Source organism: Gobio gobio, assembly GCF_949357685.1.
Source record: "Gobio gobio genome assembly, chromosome: 10".
NCBI classification, from domain to species: domain Eukaryota; kingdom Metazoa; phylum Chordata; class Actinopteri; order Cypriniformes; family Gobionidae; genus Gobio; species Gobio gobio.
The window spans coordinates 50,608,897-50,628,034 of record NC_137116.1 but is presented as its reverse complement, the minus strand read 5'-3'; the positions used below and the strand labels follow the sequence as shown (position 1 = coordinate 50,628,034).

General features: G+C 38.7%; 1 protein-coding gene across 3 annotated transcripts in view; it reads left to right on the top strand.

Annotated features, from left to right (window-relative positions):
- Positions 1 to 19,138, top strand: part of tjp2b (tight junction protein 2b (zona occludens 2)) — a 93,430-nt gene that overhangs the window by 16,654 nt on the left and 57,638 nt on the right. The window contains exon 1 of one of the 3 annotated variants that reach the window (XM_079827587.1): positions 13,804 to 14,008. The exons of the other annotated variants lie outside the window; for them this stretch is intronic. Within the exon in view, the coding sequence (XP_079683713.1) occupies positions 13,838 to 14,008 (171 nt within the window). The 5' untranslated portion in view covers positions 13,804 to 13,837. Of the gene's footprint in view, positions 1 to 13,803; positions 14,009 to 19,138 lie in introns of those variants that run through there. 3 annotated transcript variants of the gene reach the window in all.

Below are 19,138 nucleotides of genomic sequence, written 5' to 3'. Positions count from 1 at the left end.
GGTGCTCTTCGGTCAATTCTGACCAGAAATATAGAAATTTTAAAAATCACTGCTTAATCGGAAGTAAATGAAACTCGGTGACTTTTCTAGCATTAGGTATATAAACACACCAAAAAATTGGGGTCATGATTCGAGCATGCTAATTGGTTGTAAAAAAAATACTCCCACTTGTGCTCTTCGGTCAAAAATGACCATCATAGGAAATGAATGGGAAATCTGCAAAAACACAAATTCACAGAAAAAAATCTATATTTCTAACAAAGAAAAAAATATCTAAAAATGTATAGTAAATAGTCTTTGAGATTTTTTTTTTAAATATATGTTCAAATCCATCAAAAAAAAAAAAATTAAATGTGTTCAAAACAGAACTAGGGAATTCTTAAGCCTCTCCATAGAGACCTCTAGTGGTTACACCCATGGTTGCATGATTTCTTAAATAATTCCAAAAGAGGGCGCTAATCTGCCTTCAAAAAATTTATTTTGAAGGCCTAGTCTCTATTTTAACCTGAAATACTGCAATAATAAAAAAAAACATTTACAATTTAAAAAAAATTATAATTTTCAATGGCAAAAATAGACCATAATTATTGCATAAATATAACAAAAATACCATCAAATCATCTCAAAATACAAAATTAAAAAGAAAAAATATTATTGAAGAAAAATAAATTGGATTGGTTTTACTGGGGTGGAGGAAGTTTAATTTATAGGTGTCCGGTCACTTATGACCGGGAAGACAACCAATGCAACCCCTAAACGAAGAGCGCCAGAGGGTTAAAGGGCGTGTTAGTAATATGCGCCTATAGGCTGGTGCACAACGCGCGTACGCTACTTATTACACACACACACACACACACACACACACACACACACACACACGTTTGTTTTTGTGAAATGTGAGGACATTCCATAGGCGTAATGGTTTTTATACCGTACAAATCGTATTTTCTATCCCCTTACTCTGCCCCTGCCCCTAAACCTACCCATCACACACACACACACACACACACACTGCCCCTGTCCCTAAACCTACCCATCACAGGAGACTGTGCAGTTCACTTTCTGTGAAAAAAAACTTGTTCTGTGTGATTTATAAGCATTTTGAAAAGTGAGGACATGGGGAACGTCCTCATATTTCACCCTCTTTTTGTAATACCTATGTCATTATACACATTTGTGTCCTGATATTTCACAAAAACATGCCCACACACACACAGGGACGCGCAGCAGCACACAAACATTTTAAAATATTAAAAATAAAAAGATTCTTCTCTGGAGAAGCGCTTTTAGGGTGCTTTCACACTAGCAGTTTTGGAGCGCACCCGGGTTCGATTGACGTCAGAGTTCGGTTCGTTTGGATGATGTGAACGCGGTCTTCCGACCTCGGGTGCGCACCTGCGAACCGTACCAGGGTCCGCTTAAAAAGGGTGGTCTGGGGTACGGTTCATGTGAACTCCGGTACTGTTCACTGCAATGTGAACGCAATCGTACTAAATCACGGAAGTGAACCGCTATTAATGACGTATGATTCGATAAAAATGTGTGTTTTGTGTGTGTGTGTTTCACTAATTTTCCTGACGATCGTGACTGACATACTGCAAGCAGAGAGCTGTAAATCTCATTTCTGCTCTTCTTCAGCATTCTTTAGAGTATTTGCAGTACATTCGCGGCAGATAGACGCAAGTGCCATTACGTACTAAAACTTTAGAAAAACAAAAAGCAACGCTATGCATTTCGCCGCCTTCACGCTCGCTGACGTTAAAAAAGCAACCGGGTAAACAGCTGCTGCTTTGATGACGCAAACGCACCCCGGTTCGGACCCAAATAATATAATATGAACACAGTCCAGCGGGGGGAGCAATCGAACTCGGGTTCGGTCCAGGCAATCGAACCAAGTGTGAAAGCAGCCTTAAAAGGAATGGGAGATGAGACTCTGGTTTATTGGACGTTATGCCCAAAAACACACCCATGACTTAAGTGCACCTGCGCCATGCGCTTCAGACCATGCTCTCACATCGTTAAAGTATGGCCTGATGAATTACCTTTTTTTGTTGTTTCTTTGACCGCACACTCCACGACCCACCAGTTGAGAAACACTGGTCTAAATAAATTGGCAGCCACATAGATCAAACTGTGCAGTTGTCAAAGCCGTTGTTGATCAGTGTAATATTGACAAACTCTGCCCAAACAGAGATTGACACACACGGTTATGATGCACAGAAAACGGAACACATTGACCTCAAAATGACCCTCAGACTGATTATTGGATGTACAAACACATCTGTGCCCTCTAATGTATTACATGAGACACTTTTAAACTTCTACATTTCAGTTTCGGCCTTTCCCGTTCATACCAGCACCCTGCAGGACACAGCATGAGGATAGCAACCAGAGATAACAAACACACTCGTGATAGGCGTTCGGCCCAGTTTCCAGTCTTCACTGTGTCACTTCTGCTCAAAAGCTTTAGCCTGGATGCAGATGAGCTACATGAGGACACGACTGATAAACAGCCAGGAAGAGCTCCCCCTTCATGGGCTCATTTACATTTTACTAGGGCCCTATGGTTTCCGCAATGCGTACAAAGTGGACTGAATTGTGGAATCTAGTCATAAAATGGAATTTACTGTATTATGCGGAATATCATGGAATTTGGCAAATTTTGGTTGATTTAAATAAAAAAAATGTTTTGTACACTTATTCAAACCGAGATATGGACTAGTGTCTGAGAAGTGCAAAAAGAATATGAAGTCCGCATGCTCTGCTTCGACATATTAAAGCATGCGTGACGCTTCTGGTGTTCCAACATCTGCCATTTCACTATATGATGAACTGAACACATGAACTTCATCTTCATCGCCTCTGTCGTCTTTGGCTTTTGGCTTGCTTGCACTCAAAAAAAAAATGCTGGGTTAAAAACATCCCAAGTTGGGTTGAAAATTGACTAACCCAGCAATTGGGTTGTTTTAACCCAGTGAATGGGTTGTTTTAACCCAGCAATTGGGTTTTTAACCCAGCATTTGGGTTGTTTTAACCCAGTGAATGGGTTGTTTTAACCCAGTGAATGGGTTGTTTTAACCCAGCAATTGGGTTGTTTTAACCCAGCGAATGGGTTGTTTTCACCCAGCAATTGGGTGTTTTAACCCAATGAATGGGTTGTTTTAACCCAGCAATTGGGTTGTTTTACCCCAGTGAATGGGTTGTTTTCACCCAGCAATTGGGTTGTATTACCCCAGTGAATGGGTTGTTTTACCCCAGCGAATGGGTTGTTTTACCCCAGCGATTGGGTTGTTTTACCCCAGCGATTGGGTTGTTTTACCCCAGCGATTGGGTTGTTTTACCCCAGCGAATGGGTTGTTTTACCCCAGCGAATGGGTTGTTTTACCCCAGCAATTGGGTGTTTTAACCCAATGAATGGGTTGTTTTCACCCAGCAATTGGGTGTTTTAACCCAGCGAATGGGTTGTTTTCACCCAGCAATTGGGTGTTTTAACCCAATGAATGGGTTGTTTTACCCCAGCGAATGGGTTGTTTTACCCCAGCGATTGGGTTGTTTTACCCCAGCGAATGGGTTGTTTTACCCCAGCGAATGGGTTGTTTTACCCCAGCGATTGGGTTGTTTTACCCCAGCGAATGGGTTGTTTTACCCCAGCGAATGGGTTGTTTTACCCCAGCGATTGGGTTGTTTTACCCCAGCGAATGGGTTGTTTTACCCCAACGAATGGGTTGTTTTAACCCAGCAAATGGGTCGTTTTAACCAAGTGGTTGGGTTAAATGTTTGCTTCAAACAACCCAATGGCTGGGATAGTTGGGGACACTAAATACTCAACTATATTACTGACTCTATATGATAATTGAACAGAGCGGGATTACATCACGGTTTTCTCCAGAGCGGCTGTACCATCGAATCAAATTCTGTTGCATTATTTTCCTGTTATCACTGTAAAGCTGCTTTGAAACAATCTGCATTGCACTATATAAATAAAGGTGACTTGACTTGACTTCATAACCATTTCACTGTTTATTGTGAAAAAAATATTATCAAATCTTAAACACACTGAAACCCAAAGGTGATAACGCGTCAAAATAAAAGTTGGTTTATCTTGTAGAAACTGTAACTGAAATATAGTACAGTACTATTGTACAGTAGAATGTACTTATCAAATTTATAATAATAATAGGAATTGTTAAAATGTTATTAAAGTTCATTTTAAAAGACTAAATAAAATTGTTAATGACTTAATTTGATTACCACTGTTATTGATAATACATTTGTATTGCATCATAAATCGAGAAATATGAAAACAGACGACAGAATTTAGGAAAAAAATTGATCTTATAGGGCCCTAAAAATATTTTTTTTTGTTAAATGTTTTAAATGGTTGTTTAAAGGTGGGGTGAATGGTATTTCAAAACTGCTTTAGTAAAGTGTCTCGGGCCGAGTACCAAAACAAACTTGTAGCCAATCAGCAGTAAGGGGCGTGTCTACTAATGACTGGGAGAAGAGAGCGCTCCGTACACATCATTATTCAAAACACACGACACAGGACGGACATTAGCCGAACGACGACAGAAAGAGCGAGATGGCAGATAAAAAACAAATGTGGAAGATGTGTGTGGAACTAAAGAAGGCTTACGATCAGCGCTGGAGAGAACTCAAGGAGCGAGCGTTGCTTTATTTCTTCTCCATAGGCGAGTAACATTGATTTTGTTTTGTTTCACAGAACATATCGTCGCTGCCCGATGAAACTCACGTATGTCCAAAACGGTTACTTTTCAGGAAGTGAAAAAAACACCGTATTTCAAAAGCAGTTGAATGTAGCGTTGTCATACTTGGTACGGCATCTTTACATGTAACCATATTCTTGCCAGTGTAATGATATAATCCACATTTGACCAAAATTGAGTTTAAATGGACATATTGGTGCATATTTTACAGTAACGATGGTCGATACGCGTTCTTCCGATCATTAATTAGAATGGCCAAGTCGCGTTTCATATTGACAGAGGAATACGCTCAGTTTATTAAATAGCCTACGTCTTAGTTTATTAAATACGCTTTAGTTTATTTAATATTAATTTTAAACTTATTAAATGTCTCTTGCAAAATATGAAGGGACAATGAATCAATACACTGACATGGTAATGGTTGTGAATATATAATAAACTTGAGAACAGTTGTCAAAAACAAACGTTTGCTGATACTTTACCTCACAGTGTTATTCGGCTATCCAGTGCTGAGCTTCGATGAAACTTCACGAGACCGGCGAGATGCTTCCACAGGGCGGGAAATACGCGGCGTGATTGACAGCTTTGACACCAAATGGATATAAGTGAAAATCAGATGACATAATTTCACAACTTTTCATTGGCCATTTAGAGATGTGAAGCAAACTGTATACGGAAATGAACCTGGACATTCAATCCGTCGAAAAATCTCAAAATCGGCAAAATGGACATGCGTGGTTTTCATCGGACAGCGACGATATATGGCTTTGGCTTGAATATGCTCGTGTGTCATGTTCGCTTGTTTGTCCATTTGCGATCGTATTGTCGTTCACTTCAGCGATGATAAAGACTAAAGAGCCATTAATTTCCACACCCGATAAGCCTGGAGCGTCTAAACCTCCTCACTGTCTGTTTCAAGCGTCAGCTCCCAAATTGTGTCCGAAAGTAAGATAATAAACTCCTAATATATGTTTGGTTCGTCTTTTCGTGATCGATATAACCCTCTCATCTTGTCATAATTGTAATATGTTCATGCTCATACTGTGTTTTTGGGATGGAAGGGATGACTTTTTCATTGAACATTCAACCTGGATTACCATAGCAACACACATTGCTTTCACTGGCACAGCAGATTCCGGCATAGTCGTTGCCTGGGTTACGTATCTGTGGGGCGGAGCTATCAAAATAGGGGCGTGTTTGTTTTGGTGATTTTTAAATCAACATTGGTTACCAGAAAGCACTTACCCCACCTTTAATTGTATAATAGACATGTGTTTTGATTACTAAAATTGTATTTATCCATTAAAACTAATCCAGGAAAAAATAACACGGAAAACACAGCCCTATATTTTACCCCGTTTACATGCTCTTTTATTCAATGACCGTCTCTCTGGCCATTTAACATGCCTCCGGCTGCATAGTAGGCAATTATCGGGTATAGTGGTGTGGCTATTCTGAGATGCAGAGTCTCTCTCTCTCTCTCTCTCTTTGTGTGTGTGTGTGTGTGTGTGTATAACGTTTCAACATCCAATGCCAGAAACCTGTTCATGGTATCGTTTACTTCACATAAGCAGGAGTGGTCTCGGCTAAGTGAGGTGTCATCCCTTCGGTAATGATACGGAAGCTGGGATGGCATCGGTAGCTGTTGTATTATTAGAGGAAGGAGTGGTGCTAGAAGAATTTGTCTCATCTCTCGTAGCCGTTTGGACGTGCTTTTGTGACTGACACCCCTAAACGTCAGCCCTTCCTGCCGCTTGAAGAAATTCAGTGTGATATACAGATGAGCCTGGTCCATCCACACATCCAAATAAAGATTTATCCCACACCACGGATTAAATGTGCCAGCCGTCTCCTGCCCTACAACAGAACACCGGATCCCCGTCTGAGATGCACGCTGACCCTCTTTAGGATCATGAATTCGATGTAGTCGACTCAGTTGCTGTTAAAGCCTCATAACCGGATGGTGGTTGGCTAGTTTGGCGGAGGAGGAAAGTGTGCCGGCTGCTCATTGAAACGGCTCGATTTGTTTCTCTTTGAAGATGAAACGGCGCTTTAAATGAGTCGGAACAGAACAGGGTCATCTGATTTAGGACGCGGGAAGTGGATGTGGACTTGGGTAATGTGCTTGTTTTTCTGTGCTTTGATCTTGATGTGTTGTCTAATAGAAGTGTCACTGTGGATCTGGACTTTCTGAAGTCTCTTAAGAACATGCCAAAGTATTAGGCCTGTTTTTCTATCAATTTTTTAAGCTTTACTCAGATGATGTTAGTAAAAATGCTGACACTTTTCCATACTTTTGCGCTTGAGCAGAACAGAACTGTTGAATATTTTAGAGCGGTTAGAGACAACTTTTAATAAGACATGAACATGGCGGAGAGGCGTATGGATTTAATGCGTTCGTTTCTGTGAACAGTGCTGATTCACTTCACTGATCCAATCCTCAATCGTCTTTTTGAGTTGCATGTTGAGTTCGGTTTTTGTATTTATTATATATAATAAGGCTTTTGGCATTTTACAAACAGTAAAAGTGAATAAATGACAGGACATGACAGCTGACAATGTTGTTTAAGTGGCAGAACAAGTAAATACATGTGCATATACGAATCGTGCACGCTAAGATCAGGAACATGCATTGTAAAAGAAAATAAAAAGTATTTTTATTTCATGTTGTTTTCAAGCCTTTCTATACACACACTACCGTTCAAAGGTTTGGAGTCGGAGGGATTTTTAAATGTTTTTGTAAGAAGTTTCTTGTGATCACCAAAGCTGCATTTATTTGATCAAAAATACAGTAAAAACAGTAATATTGTGATATTATTTCAATTTAAAATTATTGTTTTCTATTTCAGTATATTTTAAAATGTCATTTATTTACAGAGGTGCAAAAAATGCTCTTCTTATTTCGTATTTTTGTCTTGTTAACTTTCCAGTCTAAATATCTAAATATTCGTTAATCAATATGTTTTTATTAGATAAGTAAAATTACATAAGATATTTTTTCTTGTTTTCTGGGGGGAAAAATAAAAAAGAAGTGAGTTTTTGCTTAAAACAAGCTAAATTATCTGCCAATGGGGTGAGAAAAATTATCTTATTTCTGTTTGGGATAGAAACAAGATTTCAATCAGAAACTATTTTTCTTACCCCATTGGCAGATCATTTTGCTTGTTTTAAGCAAAACTCACTTCATTTTAATTTTTTTCAAGAAAACAAGAAAAAATATGTAATTTTACTTATCTATTTTTTATCTCTTTTAGATATTTAGGCTAGAAACCTTACTTAAGTAGAAATTTTGGGTATCTATACTTTACTGGAGTAATTATTTTTCAGCCGACTTTTTACTTCTACTCCTTACATTTTCATGCAATTATCTGTACTTTGTACTCCTTACATTTTAAAAATAGCCTCGTTACTCCTATTTCATTTCGGCTTGTTTTCATTCGGCTTGTCTTCGTTCAAAAAAAAAAAAAAAAACCTATCCAGATAAATCGTGCCATTCGGATAGAGTGCATTTGATTGTGGTTGAATGAGAAATATAAACATATACCATTCCGACACCCTATTGGTTTGTATGAGATCTATTGCAGATGACACAAATCACGTAATGCTCAGTAGTACACACATATGGTTCTTTTATGTATTTGCATTGTACTAAAATGCATTCATTTTCAATGGGCATATATGCAGCTGATACGGGTAGCCTAGTGCATCCCAAATTTTTTAACTTTAATTTTTTAATATAACATTATAGTCATTATGGCCTTTATAAAAAAACATTTGGAGGAGGTGGTGTAGTGCACTATAGGCCCCTGTGGCGCGGCCTAATCTTTTGTCCTTGCATTACTTTTACTTTTATACTTTAAGTAGTTTTGAAACCAGTACTTTTACTTGAGTAAAAAGCTTGAGTTGATACTTCAACTTCTTAACTTCATAAGTCTTTTTAAACCCTAGTATCTAATACTTCTACCCGAGTAATGAATGTGAATACTTTTGACACCTCTGATTATTTTTTATGATGGCAAAGCTGATCAAGAAACATTTCTTATTATTAGCAATGTTGAAACAGTTGTGATGCTCAATATTTTGTGAAAAACGGCAGCAACAACAACAAAAATCGGGATTCTTTATTAGAATAGAAGTTTCAAAAGAACAGCATTTATTTGAATGTAGAAATCTTTTGTTACATTATAAATATCTTTCACTTTTGAACAATTTAATGCTTCCTTGCTAAATAATTCACTTTTAATAAGCAAACTTTTGAACAGTAGTCTAGATTAATGCGGTTACATTTATCACACTGTACCATGACTGTTTTAAGCATTAGTTAATTTCTTATGGGCTGTTAGGTTCTAAAATAGGAAGTGTCTTTTATTTAAGGAAACATGCGGAACGGGAGAAATGTTTTATTACAGGAGGAACCATATGGAAAGTGACAGTGAATTTCAAGGAGACTGTTAATCATGTGCTAATAGTCCGCTCACAGCTCTAGCCGAAGCACTCTGAATTCACAGAGGAACGCAGGTTATTTCTCTGAGCTTGTTATAAGTCATGGTATATGCAGAGAGGACTGTGCAGTGTGTGTGGTGTCAAATGTATTTATATTGAACTGCACTGTAGAAGTGTGAAGGGCATCTGTGACCATTTACATCACACAATGATTTATCTGCATTTAAAGGTGATTGTTTTTTTACCACTATATCACTAAAATCGCTGTCTTAAAGGAATAGTTTAATAATAATATTAATAATTTTATAGTAAAAAGGATTATTTTCATTTTTGGGTGAACTATTCCTTTAACAAACCACACCTGTGTCTCTGTGTCAGCCTTAAAGGGTTAGTTCACCCAAAAATTAAAATTCTGTCATTAATTACTTACCCTCATGTCGTTGGACACCCGTAAGACCTCCGTTCATCTTCAGAACACAAATGAAGATATTTTAGTTGAAATCTGATGGCTCTGAAAGGCCTCCATTGGCACAATGCACGGTTCACTCTCAAGACCCTTAAAAGGCACTAAAGACGTCGTTACAAAGTCCATCTCACTACAGTGGTTCTACAATAACTTTATGGAGTGACGAGAATAGTTTTTGTGCGCATAAAAACCCTAAATAACGACTTATATAGTGATGACGATTTCAAAACACGGCATCATGAAGCTTCGAAGCGTTATGAATCAGTGAGTCGAATCATCATTCGGATCGCGTGTCAAACCGCAAAACTGCTGAAATTTGGCGATCCAAACCGCTGAATCGACTCACTGATTCATAACACTTCGAAGCTTCATGAGGCCGTGTTTTGAAATCGTACAGACTGCATCGGTTGGAGTTAAAAATCTTCATTTGTGTTCTACTGAAGAAACAAAGTCACCTATATCTTAATTACCCTGGGGGTAAGCAGATAAACATCAAATTTTCATTTTTGGGTGAACTATCCCTTTAAATTATTTTAAGATTGAGATGATCCAATCAATTCTTGATGGGTAAAAACAAGTCCATCTTCCTTCTTTTCTTGTTGAATATTTCTGTTTCACACAAATATGCCTTTTATGAAGTGAAAGAGGTTGATATCTGTACATACAGTAAATGAACATTAAGTACTAGAACAAACACTTCCTCTTTGTGCCTAAAGTCAGCATGAACTGGAAGCTGTGATAGCCTTTTCTTCCCTGTTCTGAGGGAACATCTGAGATAAACTGCTCCTCCAACAAGAAAAAGTATTGTTTGCTGTTGCTGTGATCTTGTGAGTGACAGGTTGTCCTGCCCTCATGTTGAAAAATACCTCATCAGAGAAGATATAATAAATACAGCAATATTCCATAAAAAATAAGAATTGTCAGTTTGCCTGCTGTAAGTGTTTCTTTTCACATAAATATTTATTCTTCCAAATAAACAAACTGTATGATTTCTGTATTACTTTTTTTCCCTGTGTCGCTCACTCCCCAGAATAGGTTGTCTAAGAATCTAGATTACAAAGACTTTCTTTTTCCATCCATTGTTGGAGTTGTTCTCTGGGACAGTTAGTGCTTTATTTTGGAGGACTGCCTGTCCAGTGGAGCAAACAAAGAGCATCAGTTTGTGGATGTCTGTCCCTGTGCTGCTTTCTCTGGAAGTGTGAGCGCTTGCTGGCTCTATTTTTACACCCCAGTGTTCTGAGAAAAGAGTGCCTGTGCTCCAGTAAGTCTCCTGTGTTGAGGATTCATTGTTTTATCATAGGAATTATGTCAAGGCCTTTTTGCTTTTTGGTCACATGTTAGTGTCAGTACTGATAATACCAATGAGCCACTGGTATCATGTTTGTCATGGAGCAGTTTGATTGCTCACTGTTATTGTAATAAATGACCTTATTTCTGTGGTGCTAGCAACGTCAGGGTTATAGGTTTGATTCTTTGGAAGTAAATAAACACATTTTTCAGTGTTAGTTGCTTTAGATCAAAATGTCTGGCAGATGGACACATGTAAATGTAATTATAGTGTGTAATATGAAAGGCTTCCGCTAACAACTAATTTGATCATCATTGATTAATCGGTTTATTCCTTCAATTAATCAGTTATTTCACATCTGGCCCAGTGCTCGTTTATAAAAAACTGCAAGTTGCAAACGTATAAAGGTTACAATATTGTACTTGATAAAGAAATATGTTACTGGTTAAATAACTTTTTTCAATTCATTGAATTGTATTATATATGATCAGATGGGGTCAGTAACTTTTTAAAAAAAAAAAGAAATACTTTAATTTCGCAAGACATTTATTAAAAGTGACAGGAAAGACATTTATAATGTTACAAAACATTTTTATTTCAAATAAATAAAAAAAATTTGAGTATCCATCAAAGTATTTTCAACAATGATGATAATTAGAAATGTTTCTTGTGCAGCAACTAATTTCTGAAGGATCATGTGACACTGAAGACTGGAGTAATGATGCTGGAAATACAGCTTTGATCACAGGAATAAATTGCATTTTAAAATATGTTCAAATATATATTTTTTTCAAATTGTAATATTAATATTTACTGTATTTTTAATCAAATAAATGCAACCTTTGTGAGCATAGAAGACATTCAAAAACCAGCCCCAAACCTTTAAAAGGTAATGTCATAAATAGGAATGCACTGAAATTTCAGCCGCCAAAAATTATCGGACGAAAATTTAATTTTCATCCTACACCCCTGCATATTGATGTACTTAAATTAATATAAACCTGCTATTAGTCCACTAATGGCTTAAATGAACGACTACTAGTCGGCTAAAATCTTTAGTCAGAGGCAGCCCTAGCTCAATCTGATTCTGTTGCATAGAACTGGATGAAGTATAATATATTTATATATTGATATTTAATATTATTTTAATATATTTTCTGTCCAATTTTGGTGTGTTGCTTTCAATAAAAGTGTGATTATTTTATTTTATTGGCTAGTATTTTTTCCAGAATTCAGTTAAATGATTGAATTTAATTAAAAAGTCTAATGATAATGCAATTATTTAAAATATAACATGTATAATTTTTTTTTTTTTTTAAGTCGGTTTCGGCCCAGAATTTTCATTTCAGTGCATCCCTAAACATAGATGTATATGTACACATTTATATCATTACATCATGTAAATTCATAATCAATAGTTATCTCTGTATATTTGAATAGTACAGTAAATATGTGTGCGCTCTTCTGAATGTGTTTGAAAGAGGTGAATTTAACATCATCTTGGCCAGGTCAAGCATGTTCGAGTGTGTGTATTAGCTGCTGGTCGTGTCAGCGGGTCATTATCATCTTTAGGGGTTGTGCTAGTATGAACAGTGACAGCAGGAGATTGTTATTGGCCGTAAAAACCCTCTAATCTTCTTTTCACCGCTAAGAGAGTCAGGAGTGCCTGGTTCATGACCTGTGATCTCTTATTGTCTTACCTGGAATGCCCAGCATGCTGTTTTACGCACATAACACATTATGTTTACAAACCCAAGTTAATTTCTGTCGGATTTGAGTGACATCAAGCCTACATCATCAAGACAGAGAATGCTGGGAAATAGATGAGATCAGATCAGAGGGCGTTTCCACCATTTCCTCATTTAGTCAGTCAGTGTTTTGGTCTCCATAGGTGGTTAAATCAGTAACCGAGGAAGTGCTCAATCTCACAGCTGAACGCTTTCTTCATGAAATGTATTTTAGGGTAAGAAGGAGTAATTGTATAACTAAGAATATTGTTTTTACAGGGTCGCAACATACATTTGGGAGGGGTTTCAGGATGTATCCCATTTTATCTTGATCTAAATGCAATAAGCCATATTTTGTTTTGAGACATATATATATAGTAGTGATGCACTGACAATTCGGCAACTGAAAATATTTGTCCAATAATGAATCTTTGGTTAAGGTTATTTCATAAATATATCACTTTTAGTCTATGCTGTTCTGAGGAGATGCATAAACAAAACTTAACATCGACTAAACGACTAAACATCGTGCAATAAGCAAATTCTGACAATCTAAAAAAAAGAGGAGCAATTCGCTAAATATATCCACTCTATTACATTGATAAAATCAATAGCATAAAGACTTAAATATGCTAAGAATGCAAATGCAGATAGGAGCTACTCTGCTAAAGAAAATAAAACGCTGCAAAGTTTCCTCAGCAGTGCGCAATGTTGAAATATTAAAGTGAACACCGTTGTCTTGTGGATCGCTGCAGTCTCTTAGGATTTCTTTGGAGTGTGTGTGTGTGTGTGTGTGTGTGTGTGTGTGTGTGTGTGTGTGTGTGTGTGTGCATACGCTAATATTGTATACACTCCATCTGTACATGTAAATATGTAGGTATTGATCGGTGTGTGTGTGTGTGTGTGTGTGTGTGTGTGTAAATGTAGGCCAGTTGTGTATTAGGATTACATAAGAAGAGGAGCCGGCAGAATCGTAGCAAGAGAACGAGAGAAAGAGAGAGAGAGCGCAGACATGAAAACGGTGCTGTGCCGAAAGTGGGCACGCGCTGTGCAGTCGTTCAGGACTCGCCGTGGCTCTGTGAGTCTTATTTATAGTCTCTCTCTCTCCCTCTCCCTCTCTCCGGGTGCCTAATCTTCTCCGCCTCAGAGCTTAATTAGATTGGAGGTCGGGTGGCCATGGGGAGAGATGAGTGTGAACTGGCTCCCCTTTGGTTGCTGCGTCCGCCTGCAGAGAGCCCAGAGATGGAGGCGGCGCGGAGGGGCGCGAACCGAGGTGCGGGGGGAGTCCGAGGAGCTAAGGAACAGCTTCATCATCCTCTTCTCACCCAGGCATGCGTCATGCCTGCTCAAACTGCTGGTGGGGATGGGAAAAAGGCGCTCGCGGTGGCTTGATCCTCCAGGGATAAACCCTTCCATCAGCTGCCACCTTAGAGAGAGAAGATTGTCGTGTTTCTACCCCCCTTTCCTAGATCCCGCAGTAGAGATCTCGTGGCTTGATTTGTACAGAGTTGGTTTGTATCGCATTGGTGGGCGTGTTTTGTGATCTGTGTGCAAAGTTTTTGTCGTAAATCATGATGTTTGGTGTTGTATGTTAGCCTAGCGTTCGGGTTCGTGGCTTTGTTTGTGCTTGGAGAAAGTTCTGTTGTGTTGCATTAATCTAATGTTGCTTGTGCACTTTTGAAATCAAACTTTCCAAATGAATGATGATGATCGTGAAGCGAGTGGAAGGTCAACCTCCGATTGAATGTTTAATTGCAGCATGACGAAGCGTCCTACTTGACGTGCGTGTGCGATAATGAGCCGGTAATGCAGGTGCAGGTGTGTGTGTGTGTGTGTGTGTGTGTAGACTTCACTGGCTCCTGTCGCATAGCGTAGCTTTTGCTGGCAGCGGCTGCACTGCCTCTGTTGATCCATCTGCCGTGCTGTTTAAACTCTTCCTCTGTCTGGGATTTCTGCTTCGGTCATTAGCGTGAGAAGCAGAGGGGAGCAGGTGTTTGGGTCTCCGTGTCCCTCAGGTGTAAGGCGTATTTTTAGAGTGACTGACAAAACGGCGCGTGTGAAGGGATGTGCATGTGTGCGTGTACTTGGGCTGGGTGATGTGTTGAATATTCGCAGTGAAGTTCAGCAATGTTATGAATTATTTAAATGTGCTTTTTATCAAGTTTTCTAATGTCATTAGACTGATTTCACAACCCCCCTTGTCTCACGATTCACAAATATGAAAGTGCTAAGATGAGAGTGGCATTATAGTGTGTAAGTTGAGTTAATATTTGTGAATCTGTTCAGATTGTCAGTTTGAATCAATTGATTAAGTCTTCTTGTGGCATTTTTACATATTTTGACTGGGTGGATATTTATAAATACTATATATTTAATTTTATCTATACCATACAAGCCTAGTGTGTAAAATTGCAGTGTAATTATTACTGGGAGGATTATTCTTTCTGCATTGACATTGTGATTTGTTTTATGAAATTTTTTTCTTTTTTATCATTCACCATCCTCTGCAGCTAAAACACATCAAAATTAGCAGTGCGGCCCCGACTAAAGATTTTCCTAGTCATTTGTTAGTTGCTCATTTAAGCCATTAGTCTGAGGAGAAATACTAAACAATAATATTGAGCATTTAAAACATAAATGAAGCGTTCAGGCGTGCACATTAACCTTGCTGCTGTGATACCGGCCAACATCGCATTAACTTTTCTAAGATCAGAACACAAGCAAAATATAACCTATAATATTATACAACCTATAATATAAATTAATATAAAAACAGCCTTATCTTAAAATAAATTTTAGATTGAACATTGGTCTGGGGAGTCTGCTCTGTATTTTTCTACTGCACAAGAGGCGTGATAAACGGGCATAGTTCAAATGACTCTGTATGAAATTGGACAGTCCTCCAACCAATCAGACCAACGATCCATCGCTTCTCTATCCGTCACCGTGTTAAACCCGCCAATAGTGCGCCAGGTGGATCAGCCGGTTTGTGATTGGTCCCGACAAATTTGTTGAAATATGGTAGATGGTAAATGGACTGCATTTATATAGCGCTTTTAACAGACCAATGGCCTTCCAAAGCGCTTTACATATTGCCTCACATTCACCCATTCACACACCGACGGCGGTGTCAGCCATGCAAGGCATTGCCATCCAGCTCGTCGGGAGCAGCTGGGGTTAGGTGTCTTGCTCATGGACACCTCGACACTTGGCCAGGTGGAACCGGGGATCGAACCACCAACCTTCCGGTTTGTAGACAACCTACATGAACCACTGAGCCACTGCCGCCCGAAATATGTACAGGTTTCCAGCCTGAGCTGCAGGGCGAAATCAAATCACCGGTCTGGGTTTACCCAGTCTACTCACCCATCCTATGTGAATACAATCTGTGTTAAAAAAAAAAATGTCCTGGTAAACATCCATATCGAAAACGTATAAACTGTAATCTCTAGCTTCCGCCACTGTCGTATTCACGTTCACGAGAGAGTGGCGTTCCGGCATAGTGTAAGCTCCGGTCACTAAAACTTTGATATCATAACCTTAAAGCAAAAATAACTATATTGTGATTTATATATTGTTATCGTGAAATAAAATTACTTGTATCGTGATATAAGATTTTGGTAATTTCGCCCACCCCATAAAGTTAGGCTACTACTTACTTACTTACTAAAAAAAAAAAAAAAATTAATGTTTTAAGGTCGCATGTCATCTTTTTGTGGTCATTCTTTACCCTTGTGAAATGTTCCCACTCTTTGGTTTTTCTGTCCGATATATACATATACATATACATATACATATACATATATATATATATATATTATACCGCATGGACCAGCTGTGTTAACATTCTGTTACTGCGTGACATTAGCAATTCCTATGGAGTTTTTTTCTGCGACTAACCAACTAAATAACATTTTGTCAACCAAGCCTCTTCTTGTCGACTTTTAGGGGGCAGCCCAAAGATGACTGATAGACAGATATGCTCTAGCCAAATAATGAGGCAATTTGATATTACTGGCCTGATCGTGATCGTGTTGGTTTGGCTGGTTTAGTATATTATGTATTTAGTATATAAATTTGATTGAAAAACCTGCCAATAGCCTTGTCAATAGATATTAACCATTTTAGGAGAATTTTGTGTAAAATAAATCTTTTGTTTGATTTTACAGTTTTATAAACATTGCATTTGTCATCAGTAAGTTTTATAAGTATTGTAATTGACCACCCTGCACTCTAGACACCAGCATCGGCCATTAAAACCCCTATATTGGGTTAATTAGGACTTTCCTATCATTTGGAGGGTTTTTTATTATACAATTGTGCCTTTGCTTTTGCTCAGGTGTTCTGTTGACATGTGTGGTGACCGATTTACTGCTCTAGTGGGTATGTGGGTGTAGTATGTGTGTGTGTGCCACATACTCCCCCTTTTTTGTCACATGTCTAACCTGTTGTATCGCTTGTGTGGACAGGCTGTTCAGATATGTTAACATGACTGGCTGCGAATTCTGCAGGTTGGGTTTTCATGCTGTCCCAGCGCCCCTGCTCACTGTGTGGTGTGGACGGCTTCACGCTGATGGGCCTGTTGACAGGAAACAGCGTTGCAGATGCATTTCAGCTTATTGGGAACAGCAGGGTCCTCCTCACAAGCTGCGTTACTGGGTCCTGTCCCTCTGATACTGAGCCGAGCCGGAGAGAGACGAGAGTCTTGACCTTGTTGTGAGGAGTTTACTAAATAAGACTGGAGGGTTTTTTAGGTTAGTTCTCAGGAGAGATGGGTGACAGCTTCCTGTGGAGACGTCAGGATTTTTATTTTTGTGTTTTGGGGCTTGCGTATGGAGAGAGAGATCAGACTTGAACCTGTGTCAGCTGCATGAGAACCAAGGCTCAACATATCTGGAACATGCGTGCATTTGGAGTTTTTCAATGTATTTAGACAGAAACCCAGGTATATAAAGCTTTAAAGGACCCTTTCTTTCTTTTGTAGAAATTGAAATGTTTTGCAGAATGTTTTGTTTCAATGCAGTGCAGCACTGCAGTGATGACGTATTTTTGTAGGCCAACATGGAAGTTAGCATCAATCTCGACAAAAACCCAAAAGGATTTTTCCATTGGCTTTTGGATATTGCAGAAAATAAGCTCTGTTTCGTTCGTCGGGATAATCTTGACAAATCAGCACAACTTTTATGAATTTTGAAGCTTAAATGCAATCGGCAGAAGGAAAAGCTTAACAAGCTATGAACACAACAAGGCTGTAAAAGCCAACTAGTAAGTTATTAAATGCGTTTCCTGTCTTGCGTGATGACGTGTAATGTTCCCAACAACCTCTCTAGTCTCATTTAGCTACGTTTTAGCAACCGTCCTATAATAACTAGGGGGTATTACTGATGTATTTTACGTGGAAATATCTTGAGCTTGCGCTACAGACCTTATTTCATGCATTGAACCAAAAACCCTTTCAGAAAACCCATTGACTTCAGGAAAATGGAATTATGGAATGCTAAAATGCATTTCCATGTTTGGCCTACAAAAATACATCACACCTGCAGGATAGGGCCTGTCCAGCTCTAACTATGACTTTACAGATGTCATAATAACAGCCCATACGATTAAATAACTCCTCTGAAGTCATACAATAGCTGAATATGATCAAACTGAAATGTACATTTTTATTAGCTAAAAACCTTCCCCACTTCCACAGCTCTCAAATCTCATTCATGTGAGTTCAGATAAGCTTTGACGTCGGTGAAGATCATCCTAAGACCCATGATATTTCTTGTCACTGACATCAAAACTGGTGCAGAAGAAAGAAAGACACATTTAGAACAACATAAGGGGGAATTTTCGTTTTGTGGTGAACTGTTACTTTAATAATGTTGATGTGTTCATGAATGCATTTTCAGTCATTAGCTTGGTCGGATTAGATTAGGAGAAAATGCTCAGATGCGAGGCCTGTCTTTTGATTTATGAAGCGATCAGCGTTGTAATTTTCCCTTTTCGCTATGAAACTGTCCATCATTTTCCAGAACAAGAAGGTGAGTGCTTTGTAAAAGCAGCGTGAATTGCCTTCAAATGATGCAGCATCTTTAGCTCTCTCGCTATCTGTCTTTCTCATCAGCGTCTTATGAACAATATCTCCACTAGCCACCCACAGAAAACAGCCCAGCGCAGGAGGAGAGGAGAAGAGCTGTCTTAGCTTATCAGCATCAGGCCCTTTATTTACTTTATCTCTGTGGATTAGTTTTATTTGCTGCATAGCGCACTATCCAAGTGCTTGTGGAGAGCCCAACAAATGCACATGTCCACACTAATTGTACGCTTCCGTAGTAGTCTGAGGGCAGATATCTGCGGGCAGAATCATCCAATTAGAGCCGCACGCCAATGGAGACGCCTGAGAACAAGGGGAAGTGTGTGTTTAGAAGGAAAAGCTAAAGGGAAGTGCGGAAAATGAAAAACAAAACGTATGTTTGTGGTGCACATCAACCATTTT